The 19,130-nt window shown below is 40.8% G+C and overlaps 2 protein-coding genes across 8 annotated transcripts in view; one reads left to right on the top strand and one right to left on the bottom strand.

The window, feature by feature from the left end:
* Window positions 1-12,923, top strand: part of LOC110528866 (gastrula zinc finger protein XlCGF17.1-like) — a 212,827-nt gene extending 199,904 nt beyond the window's left edge. For all 7 annotated transcript variants that reach the window (XM_036973096.1, XM_036973092.1, XM_036973094.1 and 4 more), the window contains 2 exons: window positions 3,014-3,262; window positions 10,281-12,923. In XM_036973096.1, coding sequence (XP_036828991.1) covers window positions 3,160-3,262; window positions 10,281-12,760 — 2,583 coding nt within the window. In that variant the 5' untranslated portion in view covers window positions 3,014-3,159 and the 3' untranslated portion in view covers window positions 12,761-12,923. The remainder of the gene's footprint in view (window positions 1-3,013; window positions 3,263-10,280) is intronic.
* The window catches only part of LOC110516274 (gastrula zinc finger protein XlCGF26.1), a 158,126-nt gene that overhangs the window by 106,209 nt on the left and 32,787 nt on the right, over window positions 1-19,130 (bottom strand). The window lies entirely within an intron of this gene.

Below are 19,130 nucleotides of genomic sequence, written 5' to 3'. Positions count from 1 at the left end.
ACCCTGATTAACCAAGGCCATAAAAAGAGTTGAAGTTAAAACTAGGCTGCATCCGTGTAAATGAGAACTTGTTCTGAACTAGTCTACCTGGTTAAATAAAGGTGAAATAAAAAATAAATGGTAGATTGTTAATATCTTGTGCTGGTCAGGTTCAGCAAGGGAAGATTCTTCAAAAGGAAAATCAAAATGGGACGAAGCTCAGAAGTCATGACCCTGGAGCTGATGCTACATTGAAGGGAGTAATAATCTCTGAGGTCCCAATATCTATGTCCATGGATGATATTGTTAAAGACCATGTGAAGGGAGACAGTGGTTGAAGCCTAAAGGTTGATCAGTAGGAAAGAGGGTTAAAGAAGTCACATCAGTGCTGTACAGAAACCCAGCCTAAAACAACAAACAGCAAGCAATGCAGGTGTAGAAGCACAGTGGCTAGGAAAAACTCCCATGAAAGGCCAGAATCTAGGAAGAATCCTTGAGAGGAACCAGGCTATGAGGGGTGGCCAGTCCTCTTCTGGCTGTGCTGGGTGGAGATTATAACAGAACATGGCCAAGATGTTCATAAATGACCAGCAGGGTCAAATAATAATAATCACAGTGGATGTCGAGGGTGCAACAGGTCAGCACCTCAGGAGTAAATGTCAGTTGGCTTTTCATTGCCGATCATTGAGAGTATCTCTACCGCTCCTGCTGTCTCTAGAGAGTTGAAAACAGCAGGTCTGGGACAGGTAGCACATCCGGTGAACAGGTCAGGGTTCCATAGCAGAACAGTTGAAACTGGAGCAGCAACAGTGAATCATCAGTGTTTTTAAATGCCAAAGAATGGGACATGTAGCTGTTGAGTGAAAAGATGTGCCAAGTGTGGTGGGGAACATGATTACAGTGAATGTTGGAGCAATGTGACAGTTAAGTGTTGCAATTGTGTGGAGGACACAGAGCAGCATTTGGTGGATGCCAGGTGCAGAGAGATGCTCAGAGATATAGAATCTGTCTTGATGTATCATATGCAGAGGCTGTAAGACAGACTGGTGGAACTACAATGCAGACTGATGGAGCTTCCATGGCTGGTCCTGTAGTAAGAGGACCTACTGTCAGACTGATGGAGCTTCCATGGTTGGTCCCGTAGTAAGAGGACCTACTGTCAGACTGATGGAGCTTCCATGGCTGGTCCTGTAGTAAGAGGACCTACTGTCAGACTGATGGAGCTTCCATGGCTGGTCCTGTAGTAAGAGGACCTACTGTCAGACTGATGGAGCTTCCATGGCTGGTCCTGTAGTAAGAGGACCTACTGTCAGACTGATGGAGCTTCCATGGCTGGTCCTGTAGTAAGAGGACCTACTGTCAGACTGATGGAGCTTCCATGGCTGGTCCTGTAGTAAGAGGACCTACTGTCAGACTGATGGAGTTTCCATGGCTGGTCCCGTAGTAAGAGGACCTACTGTCAGACTGATGGAGCTTCCATGGCTGGTCCTGTAGTAAGAGGACCTACTGTCAGACTGATGGAGCTTCCATGGCTGGTCCTGTAGTAAGAGGACCTGCTGTCAGACTGATGGAGCTTCCATGGCTGGTGCCGTAGTAAGAGGACCTACTGTCAGACTGATGGAGCTTCCATGACTGGTCCCGTAGTAAGAGGACCTACTGTCAGACTGATGGAGCTTCCATGGCTGGTCCCGTAGTAAGAGGACCTACTGTCAGACTGATGGAGCTTCCATGGCTGGTCCTGTAGTAAGAGGACCTACTGTCAGACTGATGGAGCTTCCATGGCTGGTCCTGTAGTAAGAGGACCTACTGTCAGACTGATGGAGCTTCCATGGCTGGTCCTGTAGTAAGAGGACCTACTGTCAGACTGATGGAGCTTCCATGGCTGGTCCTGTAGTAAGAGGACCTACTGTCAGACTGATGGAGCTTCCATGGTTGGTCCTGTAGTGAGAGGACCTACTGTCAGAACTGGTCTTTCTACTATTCCTGACATGGTTTCGAGGCCTGTTCAGAAATCTTGCAACCACAAATGCATTGTGACAAAGGATACTTTAATATTGAATAATATGTACTTCATAGCTTTCATTGGTGAGGTTATCAACATCTTGCATTGTGTAAAACAGAAATACCAGGTTTAAAGTTATCTTGTAAATTGCAGCAGTTGTTGGGGGTAACAGATGTTACTGTCGGTATGGATTTCAATAAACTGGATAACCTGGGAGTGGATTGTCTCAGCATGATTTAAACCCCCATGTTTGCAAACACAGAAAGGGATCTATTGATATAGTTTATTGGGGGGTGTGGGAGGGTTTTTGGGGAAGGGGAGGGTGTGGTATAAGTTAATAGGGATTTCTTGTTTTATTTTCTTAGTACAGAATTAGACAGACCTGCACCTTAAATGTTTGTTTGTGGACCTCCATGATACCATAGGAGGTCTGCATCAACAGACTTCAGTGCAGGTAGTGCCTCATCAGAGAGAACATTTCAGTTGCACTACAGTTTTGAAGCTGAATGTAATGATTATCAGTTTTCTACATGTGTACTAATATTCAGACACATTCAGTTGTTTCTATATTTATCTATAATTCAAGGTTTTCACATGGGGCTTAAAGTAAATTAATTTTAGTGCCTGAAAGTCCTTGAATTTGACTTGCCACTGTACGACCCCTGATAATTCTTAATATGGTGTGAATGGGAAATACATTTGGTTTTTGTGAGTGAAATAAAACAGTGAAGACAAGGTTATTCATAAAATAGTACATAGTGCTGCCTGAAACATACTGTGATCTTGTACTAAATGGTTGTTGAGTAATTTATGCATTTATGTGAATTTAGGAAATCTACGATAGATTAAGTGCACTTATGTTGTGCAATTTAAAATGTGTCTAATGTGAATGAATGTTTTGTCAAGGATTATCTACCTGATCGACTGAAATGAGATAATTGAACATGAAAAAAGAGAAAATATATTTACAGAATAAAGTGCCATAACTGTCAAGAAAATAACTTTTGTGTCCGTTTGTCTTTATTACTACAGACCGACTCAGATTAAGTCTGAGGCCGGTAACATCAACAGTGAGGACAATCCCAGCCTGCCACTCTCCTTCCACACTGAGTAGGAACCTACAGTCACTGGGTACTGATAGTGACAGTGGAGCCCAGTTTGCACTGCAGGATCCAGAGATGGCATCAGTGAAGCTGGAAGACTGCAGTCAAACACTGGAGCTGAATGTCAACATTAAAGATGAAGAAGAGGAGGAGAAGATTAGGACAACTGTTAGTCATGGTAAGAGCTGGTTCTATCTATAAATTATCTTCATAAATTAGACCTCCATAAGTTATGACCAGTCTATTGCTAGGTTGAATTCTGTAATTCTGATATCACACATCCCTGAACAACTCAAGACTTCACAGCGAAGCAAAAACTATTTAAACTTGTAACGCCTGCCTTTGCCCACACATTGTCTCAAGAACGTTGAAAATGTTTAATACCCTCAATCACCAAGTTAGGCATACCTCATTTCAAAATAGGCCATGGCATCATCACTGTCAATATTGAATTATAATTATTCACGTTTTACCAGTGAAATGACCAAGCTGCGTCTGCATGCCAATCGTTTGATCTCAATCAATTCCATGGGAATATGCATTTAAATCTTCTTGGATTATTGTTTGGTTAGCAAATTAGAGCAGATGGTGTTAAATTATTTTGACTTCCTGTATTTTGTTTTAATCAAAGCACATTCTGCCTAATGGCGCGATGTTGAGTTTGGGACGATTCAGCAAACCATTCTAAAATCTCCTAAGAAAATAGGTGTTGTTTTTGTTGTAACAGTAATGTTATGCTATAATCTTTGGTGATGTGGGCTGCTAATTAATCATTAGGTGATCGTCCAAGACATTGATCTAACTACTAAACAAACACCATTGTGGCGGCTCATCGCTCTTGCAGCAATACACACCTGCAGTCTGCTGCACCGAACTAGCGATTGATGCTCACCTAGCCTACTCTTTTGTCTCGCTCAACATTTGGTGATGCAGAAACGAGAGAACATGTTGTTTTTATGACAATCTGGGAATATTTGGCCAAGGAAACATTTCTGGTTGGTCTCAAGGAATGTCACACAGGGAGACTTTTTAAAACGGGATTGAGAGAAGTAGCAGCTAATGCTCATGGAGAGCCTAACTATTATTATTAACCTTTATTTAACTAGGCAACGATTGGAGAAGTGTTGAACATAACCAGTGGACTGTCACATCCTGATGATTTATATCTGATACATATATATTTAATATTTTTATATATCAAGTTGTCGAAACATCTCAATGATGATCAATGGAAACAGGATGCACCTGAGCTCAATTCAAAAGTTTGGGGTCACTTAATCTACCCATGGTGTCCGATTTAAAAAGTGATTTACAGCGAAAGCACAACATGTTAGGTCATAGCCAAGTCAAAAAAACACAGCCATTTTTCCGTTACAGTCTGTAGAAACAAGTCAAATGATGTATGCAATCAATCTTTAGGATGTTTTTAACATAAATCATCAATAAGTTTCCTACCAGAGAATTTCATTGTCTGAAGAAAAGCATTGAAACGAGACCTAACTCTGTCGGGAGCAAGTGTCATGAGGCCGAGGCTCTCTGCCAGACCACTTTCTCAAAGAGCTCTCATGAGCCCCTCCTTTTTAGTAGAATCCTCAAACCAGTTTCTAAAGACGGTGACATCTAGTGGAAGCCCTAGGAAGTGCAACCTCATACATATCTCACTGTGAATTCAATAGGCACTGTTTTGAAAATCTATTTCTCACTTCCTGTTTGGATTTCTTCTCAGGTTTTTGCCTGCCATATGAGTTCTGTTATACTCACATACATCATTCAAACAGTTTTAGAAACTTCAGAGTGTTTTCTATCCAATACTAATAATAATATGCATATATTAGCATCTGGGGTATTGAGTTTGGGACAGTTTTCAACTGTGCTAACATAATTGCAAAAGTGTTTTCTAATGATAAACTTGGATTAGCTAACACAACATGCCATTGGATCACAGGAGTGATGGTTGCTGATAATGGGCCTCTGTACGCCTATGTAGATATTCCATAAAATATCTGCCGTTTCCAGCTACAATAGTCATTTACAGCAATAACAATGTCTTCACTGTATTTCTGATCAATTTGATGTTATTTTAATGGACAATCAATGTGCTTTTCTTTCAAAACAAGGACATTTCTAAGTGACCCCAAACTTTTGAACAGTAGTGTATATTTCATATGTTTCATACATAAAGTTGTAGAAACATCTCAAGGATGATCATTGGAAACAGGAAGCATCTGAACTCAATTTTGAGTCTGTCTTGTTCTTCTGTTTTTTGTGTTTTTTTTTAATAAATTTGCAAAAATCTCTAAACCTGTTTTAGCTTTGTCATTATGTCGGTGTGTAGATTGCTGAGGATATTTTTTTATTTAATTTTAGAAGAAGGCTGTTACGTACCAAAATGAGAAAAATGGGAAGGGGTCTGACAGTGCCCTCGGAAAGTATTCAGACCCCTTGACTTTTTCCACATTTTCTTATGTTACAGCCTTATTCTAAAATTGATTACATGTTTTTCCTCGTCAATCTACACACAATATCCCATAATGACATCACAATACCCCATAATGACATCACAATACCCCATAATGACATCACAATACCCCATAATGACATCACAATATCCCATAATGACAAAGCGAAAACAGGTTTTCAGAAATTCTTGCAAATCTAAAAACAAATGAAAAAAAATTGCTTATTTATGTTTTTAAGTTTTCAGACCCTTTGCTATGAGATTGTCCTTGAGATGTTTCTACAACTTGATTGGAGTCCACCTGTGGTAAATTCAATTGATTGGACTTGATTTGGACAGGCACACACCTGTCTATGTCAGGTCCCACATTTGACAGTGGATGTCAGAGTAAAAACCAAGCCATGAGGTCGATGGATTTGTCTGTAGAGCTCCGAGACAGGATTATGTCGGCACAGATCTGGGGACCGGTACCAACACATTTCTGCATTATTTAATGTCCCCAAGAACACAGAGGCCTCAGGGTGAAATATCTTAGTCATTACTTTAAACACACAAATTCTACTATCACCCTTGTGATGTTGAGTGGAGGATGGTATAGCTAATCATTTTCACGACTTTTGCCTCTTATTCGTTTTTGACTCCTACCCAGTTTTAGAATAGTTTGATTCCCCTTCCCATACAGCCTACTGAAATGAATACATACACTACCGTTGAAAAGTTTAGGGTCACTTAGAAATGTCCTTGTTTTTGAAAGAAAAGTATGTTTTTTTTGTCCATTAAAATAACATCAAATTGACCATTAATACAGTGTAGACGTTGTTAATGTTGTAAATGACTTGTAGCTGGAAACTGATGATTTTTTAAAATGGAGTATCTACATAGGTGTACAGAGGCCCATTATCAGCAACTATCACTCCTGTGTTCCAATGGCATGTTGTGTTAGCTAATCCAAGTTTATCATTTTAAAAGGCTAATTGATCATTACAAAACCCTTTTGCAATTATGTTAGCACAGCTGAAAACTGTGGTGCGGATTAAAGAAGCAATAATAACATTCCTTTTTTAGACTAGTTGAGTATCTGGGTCATTTGTCGGTTCGATTACAGGCTCAAAATGGCCAGAAACAAAGACCTTTCTTCTGAAAGTCGTCAGTCTATTCTTGTTCTGAGAAATGAAGGCTATTCCATGTGAGAAATTTCCAAGAAACTGAAGATCTCGTGCAGTTCTGTGTACCACTCCCTTCACAGAACAGTGCAAACTGGCTCTAACCAGAATAGCACAACTGGGCAAGAGGACAAGTATTTTAGAGTGTCTAGTTTGAGAAACAGACGTCTCACAAGTCCTCAACTGGCAGCTTCATTAAATAGTACCCGCAAAACACCAATCTCAATGTCAACAGTGAAGAGGCGACTCCGGGATGCTGGCCTTCTAGACACTATTCTGGTTAGAGACTGTTTGCTCTGTTCTGTGAAGAGAGTAGTACACAGCATTGTATGAGATCTTCAGCCGTTTCCAGCTACAATAGTCATTTACAACATTAACGATGTCTACACTGTATTTCTGATCACTTTGATTGGACAAAAAACGTGCTATTCTTTCAAAAACATGGACATTTGTAACTTTAGAATGTATTCATTTATTTCACCACTAATCGTAGTGTATTTAAAAAAAAAAAATGTTTAACCTTTATTTAACTTTCTTAGCATACTGGTTATTGTCCGGAATTTCCGATGACTGACATGCCCAAAGTAAACTGCCCAGAAGCTAGGATATGCATATACTTGATAGCATTGGATAGAAAACAGTTTCTAAAGCTGTTAAAATAATGTCTGTGGGTATAACAGAACTGATATGCCTTGAGAAAAATCCATCTGGAATATTTCTTTTTTGAGGTCACCGGTTTTTTCAATGCTTGCCTATGGGATTTTCAAATAGATAGGACCCAGATTGCAGTTCCTATGGCTTCCACTAGATGTCAACAGTCTTTAGAAAGGGTTTCATGCTTGTTTTTTGAAAAATGATAATCGCATGGTATGCTTTCTCCGTAAAGCCTTTTTCAAATCTGACAACGCAGTTGGATTAATAAGAAGCTTTTAAATGATGTAAGACACTTCTATTTTCATGAATGTTTAATATTCCGATTTTTGTATTTTGAATTTCGCGCTCTGCAATTTCACCGGATGTTGTCGTAGGTGTCCTGCTAGCGTTTGGACATAGGCAAGTCAGTTAAGAACAAATTCTTATTTTCAATGATGGCCTAGGAACATTGGGTTAACTGCCTTGTTCAGGGGCAGAACGACAGATTTTTACCTTGTCAGCTTGGGGATTCGATCTTGCAGCCTTTCGGTTGCTCTAACCACTCTGCTCTGTCACCCGGTATGGCCAGAAGAGGACTGGTCACCACTCAGCCTGGTTCCTCTCTCGGTTTCTTCCTGCTTTCTAGGGAGTTTTTTTGTGGCCACTGTGCTTCTACATCTGCATTGCTTGCTCTTTGGGGATTTTAGGCTGGGTGTCTGTTAACCTCTCTGGGACCGTTTGGGACGCGAGCGTCCCACCTTTCAACTGCCAGTGAAACTGCAGGGTGCCAAATTTAAAACAACAGAAATCCCATAATTAATATTTAATAAGTATTTTACACCATTTTAAAGATAAAATTCTCGTTAATCCAACCACAGTGTCCGATTTCAAAAACATGTCAAACGATGTTTAGAATCAATCTTTAGGGTGTTTTTAACATAAATCTTCATTAATGTTCCAACCGGACAATTCCTTTGTCTGTACAAATGAAGTGGAACGTAGCTACCTTTCACGTGAGCGCGCCAGACCAAGGCTGTGGCACTCTGCCAGACCACTCACTCATAGAGCCCTTATGAGCCCCTCCTTTAGAGTAGAATCCTCAAAACAGGTTCTAAATACTGTTGACATCTAGTGGAAGCCTTGGGAAGTTAAAAATAACTAACATCACACGGTATCTTCAATAGGAGCTGAGTTGAATAACTACAAACCTCAGATTTCCCACTTCCTGGTAGGATTTTTCTCAGGATTTTGCCTGCCATATGAGTTATTTTATACTCACAGACATCATTCAAACAGTTTTAGAAACTTCAGATTGTTTTCTATCCAAATGTTCTATTTATATGCATATTCTAGGTTTTTCGGCTGAGTAGCAGGCAGCTTAATTTGGGCACGTTTTTCATCCAAGCTACCCAATACTGCCCCCTACCCCAAAGAAGTTAACTTCACTGGGGTAGGGGGCAGCATTTGGAATTTTGGATGAAAAGCGTGCCCAAATTAAACTACCTGCTACTTGGGCCCATAAGCTAGGATATGCATATAATTAGTCGATTTGGATAGAAAACACTGTTAAAACAATGTCTGAGTATAACATAACAGATATGGCAGGCGAAAACCAGAGGAAAATCCAACCAGGAAGTACTATTATTTTGGCTGTTTTTCCATTGAAAGCCTATCCACCATACAAAGACTTAGGACCCAGTGGAAATCTGTCTTCCTCAACATGTGACCAGTCTTTAGGCATTGTTTCAGATCTCTATGGCTTCCTCAACACGTGACCAGTTTTTAGGCATTGTTTCAGGCTTTTACTCTGAAAAATGAGGGAGATACACCGCTTTCAATGAGAGGACAGTGGAAATTTCATCCATATGAGCCAGGCACGTGATCGAGAGCGCGCATTTCTTGTTTACCTTTTTCCATTGACGAAGCTTTTGTCCGGTTGAAATATTATTGATTATTTTTGACAAAAGCAACCTGAAGATTGATTTTAAACATCGTTTGACATGTTTCTACCATCTTTTATTGTACTTTATGACTTTTCGAGAGTGCGCATTGTGCCTTTGGATTTCTGAACTAAACGCACCAACAAAACGGAGGTATTTGGACATAAAGATGAACTTTATCGAACAAAACAAACATTTGTTGTCGAACATGGAGACCTGGGAGTGCCACCAGATGAAGATCATCAAAGGTAAGTGATTAATTTTAATGCTATTTCTGACTTTTGTGAAGCTCTCCTTTGTTGGAAAATGGCTGTATGGGTTTCTGTGTCTAGTCGCTGACCTAACATAATCGCAAAGTGTGCTTTCGCCGTAAAGCCGTTTTGAAATCTGACACAGCGGTTGCATTAAGGAGAAGTTTATCTGTATTCGTATGTTTAACACTTGTATCATTTATCAATGTTTATGATGAGTATTTCTGTTTTTTGATGTGGCTCTCTTTACTTTCATCGGATGTTTGTTTGAGACAATGCATTTCTGAACACAACACACCAATTTCAAATGAGGTTTTTGGACATAAATATGAACTTTATCGAACAAAACACACATTTATTGTGTAACATGAAGTCCTGTGAGTGCCATCTGATGAAGATCATCAAAGGTTAGTGATTAATTGAATCGCTATTTCTGACTTTTATGAGACCTCTCCTTGGCTGGAAAATGTCTGTTTGGTTTTCTGTGACTAGGTGCTGACCTAACATAATCGTTTGGTGTGCTTTCGCCATGAAGCCTATTTGAAATTTAACACTGTGGCTGGATTTACAAGATGTTTATCTTTAAAATGGTGTAAAATACTTGTATGTTTGAGGAATTTTTCATTATGGGATTTGAACCAGACAGGTTAAGCACTTTGTGACAACTACTGATGTAAAAAGGGCTCCATAAAATACATTTGATTAACATGTATATCACACCAACTGACTGTTTCTTCTGATGTTCACACAGGATACCATGTTGAGACATTCTCTACATCCAGAGAGCAACAGCAGGAAGATCAGAGAGCTAAGAGGTCTCATCACTGCCCACATTGTGAAAAGATTTTCCCATTTCTATCAAAGCTAAAAATACACCTAAAAATACACACAGGAGAGAAGCCTTACTCCTGCTCTGACTGTGGAAAATGCTTCAAAACATCAACGGTGCTAAAACTTCATCAGAGAACACATACAGGAGAGAAGCCTTTCTACTGCCCTGACTGTGGAACTCGTTTCTCTCAACTTTCCCACTTAAAATCACATGAACGTCTACATACAGGGGAGAAGCCATACTCCTGCTCTGACTGTGGAAAACGTTTTAAAACATTATATGACCTAAAAGTTCACCAGAGAACACACACAGGAGAGAAGCCTTATGTCTGCTCTGACTGTGGAAAATGCTTCACAACATCAACTCATCTAAAAGTTCATCAGAGAACTCACACAGGAGAGAAGCCTTATTACTGCTCTGACTGTGGAAAATGTTTTAAAACATCAAATGAGCTAAAAGTTCATCAGACAACACACACAGGAGAGAAGCCTTTCTTCTGCCCTGACTGTGGAACTAGTTTCTCTCAAGTTTCCCACTTAAAATCACATGAACGTATACATACAGGGGAGAAGCCATACTCCTGCTCTGACTGTGGAAAATGTTTTAAAACATTATATGAGCTAAAAGTTCATCAGAGAACACACACAGGAGAGAAGCCTTACTCCTGCTCTGACTGTGGAAAATGCTTCACAACATCAACTCATTTAAAAGTTCATCAGAGAACACACACAGGAGAGAAGCCTTATTACTGCTCTGACTGTGGAAAATGTTTTAAAACATCAAATGAGCTAAAAGTTCATCAGGCAACACACACAGGAGAGAAGCCTTATTATTGCTCTGACTGTGGAAAACGTTTTAAAACAACAACTCAGCTAAAGGTTCACCAGAGGACTCACACAGGAGAGAAGCCTTACTCCTGCTCTGACTGTGGGGCGAGTTTCTCTCATCTGGGCACCTTAAAAACACACCAACTTATACACACAGGAGTGAAGCCTTACGTATGCTCTGAATGTGGAAAATGCTTCAAAACATCAACTGAGCTAAAAGTTCATCAGAGAACACACACAGGAGAGAAGCCGTATTTCTGCTCTGACTGTGGAACTAGCTTCTCTAAATTTTCCCACTTAAAAACACATGAACGTATACATACAGGAGAGAAGCCTTTCTTCTGCTCTGACTGTGGGGCGAGTTTCTCTCATCTGGGCACCTTAAAAACACACCAACGTATACACACAGGAGTGAAGCCTTATTCCTGCTCTGACTGTGGAAAATGTTTTAAAACATCAAATGAGCTAAAAGTTCATCAGACAACACACACAGGAGAGAAGCCTTTCTTCTGCCCTGACTGTGGAACTAGTTTCTCTCAACTTTCCCACTTAAAATCACATGAACGTCTACATACAGGGGAGAAGCCATACTCCTGCTCTGACTGTGGAAAATGTTTCAAAACATTATATGAGCTAAAAGTTCACCAGAGAACACACACAGGAGAGAAGCCTTACTCCTGCTCTGACTGTGGAAAATGCTTCACAACATCAACTCATCTAAAAGTTCATCAGAGAACACACACAGGAGAGAAGCCTTATTACTGCTCTGACTGTGGAAAACGTTTTAAAACATCAAATGAGCTAAAAGTTCATCAGACAACACACACAGGAGAGAAGCCGTATTACTGCTCTGACTGTGGAAAAGGTTTTAAAACATCAACTCAGCTAAAAGTTCATCAGAAGACTCACACAGGAGAGAAGCCTTTCTTCTGCTCTGACTGTGGGGTGAGTTTCTCTCATCTGGGCACCTTAAAAACACACCAACTTATACACACTGGTGAGAAGCCTTACATCTGCTCTGACTGTGGGAAATGCTTCAAAACATCAACTGAGCTAAAAGTTCATCAGAAGACTCACACAGGAGAGAAGCCGTATTACTGCTCTGAGTGGGGAACTAGTTTCTCTAAATTTTCCCACTTAAAAACACATGAACGTATACATACAGGAGAGAAGCCTTACGTCTGCTCTGACTGCGGAAAATGCTTCACAACATCAACTCATCTAAAAGTTCATCAGAGAACACACACAGGAGAGAAGCCTTATTACTGCTCTGACTGTGGGAAATGTTTTAAAACATCAAATGAGCTAAAAGTTCACCAGAGGACACACACAGGAGAGAAGCCTTTCTTCTGCCCTGACTGTGTTAAAGGTTTTAAAACATCAACTCAGCTCAAAGTTCATCAGAGGACTCACACAGGAGAGAAGCCTTTCTTCTGCTCTGACTGTGGGGCGAGTTTCTCTCATCTGGGCACCTTAAAAACACACCAACTTATACACACTGGTGAGACTTATACCCACCGCCTTACGTCTGCTCTGACTGTGGAAAATGCTTCAAAACATCAACTGAGCTAAAAGTTAATCAGAGAACACACGCAGGAGAGAAGCCATATTACTGCTCTGACTGTGGAACTAGCTTCTCTAAATTTTCCCACTTAAAAACACGTATACAATGGGGCAAAAAGGCATTTAGTCAGCCACCAATTGTGCAAGTTCTCCCACTTAAAAAGATGAGAGAGGCCTGTAATGTTCATCATAGGTACACTTCAACTATGACAGACAAAATGAGAAAACAAAGTCCAGAAAATCACATTGTAGGATTTTTAATGAATTTATTTGCAAATTATGGTGGAAAATAAGTATTTCTATGTCTATTGTGCACGTTCCCTAAACTTGAGACATCTGTGACATTGTGTGTCCTTTTATTGTCCCCCAGCACAAGGCGCACCTGTGTAATGATATTGCTGTTTTATCAGCTTCTTGATATGCCACACCTGTTAGGTGGATGGATTATCTTGACAAAGGCTGAAATGCTCACTAACAAGGATATAAACAAGGTTGTGCACAACATTTGAGAGAAATTAGCTTTTTGTGCATATGGAACATTGCTGGAATGTTTTTTATTTCAGCTCATGAAACCAACACTTTACATGTTTAGTTTATATTTTAGTTCAGTTTTTATTGGTAGGCCAATGTAATGTAACCTAACATACAAATGGAGTGGAATGGATGTTTTTGTCATATATAATACGTTTTGCTCTGAGACCAGGTTGTCCCTCTGCAGTATTCTGTGTGAAGGAGCTAGTAGACACTTTTTTATTGAACCTTTATTTAACTAGGCAAGTCAGTTAAGAACAAATTCTTATTTACAATGATGGCCTAGGAACAGTGGGTTAACTGCCTTGTTCAGAGGCAGAACAACAGATTTGTTCCTTTTCAGCTCAGGGATTCGATCAAGCAACCTACTGGTTACTGACCCAACGCTCTAACCACTAGGCAACCTTCCGCCCCTAACATGTATCAGATAGAGATGATCACTTTTCACCATTAGTTTGGGGGGATTCTTTTACAACTTTGTTTAATGATACACAGTTTATGAAATTAATCCATGTGTTTATTAATTGTCTTTAAAACTAGATGAGTTATTTTAGTTACTGATCATGAATGTGTTTTGATAATTGAAGCAAACTTTATTGATCTGCCAATGAGAAATAGAGTTACATGAATATGTACTGGTCAACCTCTTCTTCTCTTTAGTATTCAGTTCTTCATATTAGATCTGACAGTATGAATGGTTCTTATGGTTGTATTCAGTTCTTCATATTAGATCTGACAGTATGAATGGTTCTTATGGGCTGAGTGCCTGGAGTGTTTTTGTATGACTACAGTCAGGAGTTCTCTCTGACCCTGTGATGTCACCAGCATATTAAGTACATTCATCTTAAGATAGCCAGGTGAGACAACCACATGTCACAGTAAACACATTTCTCCTCAATTAGTCAGTTTCACATTATTATTATTTGTATTTTGGTGGGGGGATACTCTTTAAAGACGAAGGGTTTCGGACCTTTTGGGGCAGATGGGCAGGGACTCTGCTGTCCTAGCATCAGAGGGAAGCTGGTGCCACCATTGGGGTGCCAGGACAGAGAAGTGCTTTGACTGGGCTGAGAGGGAGCTTGACCTCCTGTAGCAGTGGGACGGCCATGAGACCAGAGGTGGCAGAACTGAGTGCACGGGTTGGGATACAGGGTTTGAGCCTGAAGGTAGAGATGTGGCAGTTCCTCTTGCTGCACCGTAAGTAAACACCATTGTCTTGTAGTGGATGTGAGCTTCGGCTGGACGCCAGTGGAATGTACGGAGGAGCAGGGTGACATGGTGGAACTTGGGAAGGTTAAACACCCAGACGGACTGCAGTGTTCTAGATAAGTTCAATGGCGACCCATCATTCAGGACAGGTGAGCCACCTGTTTTGAGCCCCACAGTTATAGCGATAAAGTGTGAAAAAAATGATCTGTTTGCAACCAATGTAAAAAAAACATTTATAATTGAGTTATTAATAAATCCACAAACAAAAATGGTCTCTTTTGTTTTCTTGAGTAAGGCAGCTCCAAAATGCAGGTGTTTCAGCCTAGCTCATTGCCTTCTGTGGAGGTGGGGCAAGCCAGCAGAAAATACGGAGCGTTGTGCCGTGATTGGCTCAGTGTTCTGTCATTCATGGGGACAATACGTCACTGCCAAGTCTAAGGGTAGAAATTGAAAATTCAAGCTCCTTGGGTGCTGTCATAGAGTTACATTAGAAGTGCCCATCCATGAAGGCTCAAGGTCATTGTCCACAGATAAAGTAACGTTAAATCATGTGATATCTACAGTCGCTTTGATTGGACTGATCATGTCAACATCATACTTTCAAAATCTGAGCTAGCAGTCATCATCATGAATCAAGTTGACAATCTACTGGCAAATCCTTTTTAATCTTTGTCATATGAAGAGAAATAATGAGACATTTTAGATAAAATGTATCGGTGCTCATCGGTCATTGGACATAAACATCACACAACAAATTGCAAATTCAACAATGAGTGGTTTGGAAGGAATCAGTGGCAAACTGCAAGCATTGCAAAGCAATCATTAGCCTGCTATTCAGTGGAGTGGCTGTGTGGTCCCAAGTCTAAGATTAAGGGGTTATTTTCCTAGTTTAAATTGGTAAACATTCAACATTGGCCATGCTGTCAATGAAGCTTGATTTGTGCCGCGCTCAAAACAACATAACTCAGTACTTCAAAATCTTACTTGAGTGAGTTCAATACAACTGGGAACTCAGAGAGAAACAAGCTACGACTGGGAAAATACGTTTTGAACTTTCATCCAACTCGGAATTGTAAATTGGGAACTCGGCCCTCTTTCTACAGTTACGACCTGAAGATCACTGACGTCATCATTTTTTTCCTGAGTTTCCAGTTGTCTTGAAAGCACCATAAATCCAGAGAATGACAGACTTTGCTGACAAAGTTTGATGACAAAATATGCCCACAAATTACTGCCGCGCCACCTTCCTGTTCAAGTGAGCACAGCACAACAAGGTGAGTCCAAAAATGTCTTGTATGCTGGTGCATAAATTATGTAATATGCCAGGGAGATGTGAATACTGTAGCTAAGAAAGTAATACTAAGTCTATGTTGTGTAGTAAGATCTCAGTAGCCTATGTGCCTCACCCTAATAATTTGGTCTATTTTCACCTCTTAATTTTGCCTACTGTTCTGACTTGGTGGTTCACATGTAGCCAATAACCTGTTTTAGAGTCATCATTGAATATTGTAAGGGTTTTCATTATCTGCTTATATGCCCCTTTATTTATCCTACGGTTCTGACTTGGCGTACAGGGAGAACACTGTAAGAACGGCCCATGTTCTGAATTTTGTCGCTTTGCATTTCAAAAGGGCTGCACAAATAGTTATATTGAATATGTCCGTCATAGCTCGCTCATTGATGTCTTAATCGAAATTACGGATTACCTCTTATCCGCTTTTCGTCCCCTTATGCCATAGTTTGAACATCTCAATTGTCAGTAGAAACCACATTTGTTTAAGCAAGTCAGCCATGTTATTTTAAAAGGCAGTAAATGAGGCCTAATGAACTGTTTTGATGACAGACAAGGCTCCGCTGATAGCCAGGTGTAGCAGTGTTAAATTGTTGGGACTATGCTGTTGGGTCCTAACAGTTTGTGGGCACTGTTATAGTGCAATTAATGTATTGTTTAGTGGCTTTTCTGGCATGCATCCCACTTTAATTATTTATTTATTTAACTAGGTAAGTCAGTTAAGAACAAATTCTTATTTACAATTAAGGCCTTCCCCAGCCAAACCCGGAATATGCTGGGCCAATTGTGCGCTTCCTTTTGGGACTCTTAATCATGGCCGGATGTGATTGAGCCTGGTTTCGAACCAGGGACTGTAGTGATACCTCTTGCACTGAGATGCAGTGCCTATGACCGCTGCGCCACTCGGGAGCCCTTCAAATGTTTGTGCCTAACGTGGGGCAGGAGTTTGACGGCACAAGCAGGGATCCCAGCCAACAGAGATGTTTTTCTACTCTTCTCCAGATCTGTGCCTCACCACAAACCTGTCTCGAAGCTCAACAGAGATGTTTTTCTACTCTTCTCCAGATCTGTGCCTCGCCACAAACCTCTCGAAGCTCAACAGAGATGTTTTTCTACTCTTCTCCAGATCTGTGCCTCGCCACAAACCTCTCGAAGCTCAACAGAGATGTTTTTCTACTCTTCTCCAGATCTGTGCCTCGCCACAAACCTCTCGAAGCTCAACAGAGATGTTTTTCTACTCTTCTCCAGATCTGTGCCTCGCCACAAACCTGTCTCGAAGCTCAACAGAGATGTTTTTCTACTCTTCTCCAGATCTGTGCCTCGCCACAAACCTGTCTCGAAGCTCAACAGAGATGTTTTTCTACTCTTCTCCAGATCTGTGCCTCGCCACAAACCTGTCTCGAAGCTCAACAGAGATGTTTTTCTACTCTTCTCCAGATCTGTGCCTCGCCACAAACCTCTCGAAGCTCAACAGAGATGTTTTTCTACTCTTCTCCAGATCTGTGCCTCGCCACAAACCTCTCGAAGCTCAACAGAGATGTTTTTCTACTCTTCTCCAGATCTGTGCCTCGCCACAAACCTCTCGAAGCTCAACAGAGATGTTTTTCTACTCTTCTCCAGATCTGTGCCTTGCCACAAACCTCTCGAAGCTCAACAGAGATGTTTTTCTACTCTTCTCCAGATCTGTGCCTCGCCACAAACCTCTCGAAGCTCAACAGAGATGTTTTTCTACTCTTCTCCAGATCTGTGCCTCGCCACAAACCTCTCGAAGCTCAACAGAGATGTTTTTCTACTCTTCTCCAGATCTGTGCCTCGCCACAAACCTCTCGAAGCTCAACAGAGATGTTTTTCTACTCTTCTCCAGATCTGTGCCTCGCCACAAACCTGTCTCGAAGCTCAACAGAGATGTTTTTCTACTCTTCTCCAGATCTGTGCCTCGCCACAAACCTGTCTCGAAGCTCAACAGAGATGTTTTTCTACTCTTCTCCAGATCTGTGCCTCGCCACAAACCTCTCGAAGCTCAACAGAGATGTTTTTCTACTCTTCTCCAGATCTGTGCCTCGCCACAAACCTGTCTCGAAGCTCAACAGAGATGTTTTTCTACTCTTCTCCAGATCTGTGCCTCGCCACAAACCTGTCTCGAAGCTCAACAGAGATGTTTTTCTACTCTTCTCCAGATCTGTGCCTCGCCACAAACCTGTCTCGAAGCTCAACAGAGATGTTTTTCTACTCTTCTCCAGATCTGTGCCTCGCCACAAACCTGTCTCGAAGCTCAACAGAGATGTTTTTCTACTCTTCTCCAGATCTGTGCCTCGCCACAAACCTGTCTCGAAGCTCAACAGAGATGTTTTTCTACTCTTCTCCAGATCTGTGCCTCGCCACAAACCTCTCGAAACTCAACAGAGATGTTTTTCTACTCTTCTCCAGATCTGTGCCTCGCCACAAACCTCTCGAAGCTCGACAGAGATGTTTTTCTACTCTACTCCAGATCTGTGCCTCGCCACAAACCTCTCGAAGCTCGACAGAGATGTTTTTCTACTCTTCTCCAGATCTGTGCCTCGCCACAAACCTGTCTCGAAGCTCAACAGAGATGTTTTTCTACTCTTCTCCAGATCTGTGCCTCGCCACAAACCTCTCGAAGCTCAACAGAGATGTTTTTCTACTCTTCTCCAGATCTGTGCCTCGCCACAAACCTGTCTCGAAGCTCAACAGAGATGTTTTTCTACTCTTCTCCAGATCTGTGCCTCGCCACAAACCTCTCGAAGCTCGACAGAACATTTCTTAGACCTCATTGCTTGGTTTTTGCTTTGACTTGCATTGTCAACTATTTTGACAGGTGTGTGCTTTTCCAATCATGTCCAATCATTTGAATTTACCACAGGAGGACTCCAATGTAGACACATCTCAAGGATGATCAATGGAAACAGGATGCACTTGAGCTGAATTTTGAGTCTCAGAGCTAATGGTTTGAATATTTATGCAAATGAGGATTCATTTTTATAAATTTGCTAAAATGTATAAAAAACTTTTTTTCGCTATGTCATTATGGGGTATTGTGTGTATATTGATGAGCGGTATAATTTTTTTTTTGTATAAGGCTGTAACGTAACAATATGTGGAAAAAGTCAAGGGGTCTTATATAATGCCCTGTATATGCTTTAAACTACAATTTAAGGATCTGAAGTGGTAAACACAATGGCATAATGGAAAATGCATGTCCAATGGTTATCTCTGTATTAGTATTATCCACATTAAAACACCTAGGTAGATTAGTGGTTATCTCTATTAGTATTATCTCTGTATTAGTATTACCCACATTAAAACACCTAGGTAGAGTCGTGGTTCTCT

The sequence above is a fragment of the Oncorhynchus mykiss genome, unplaced genomic scaffold, assembly GCF_013265735.2.
Source record: "Oncorhynchus mykiss isolate Arlee unplaced genomic scaffold, USDA_OmykA_1.1 un_scaffold_222, whole genome shotgun sequence".
In the NCBI taxonomy this organism is placed as follows: Eukaryota; Metazoa; Chordata; class Actinopteri; order Salmoniformes; family Salmonidae; genus Oncorhynchus; species Oncorhynchus mykiss.
The sequence above is the reverse complement of the archived record's forward strand: the minus strand, read 5'-3'. Positions and strand labels throughout refer to the sequence as shown.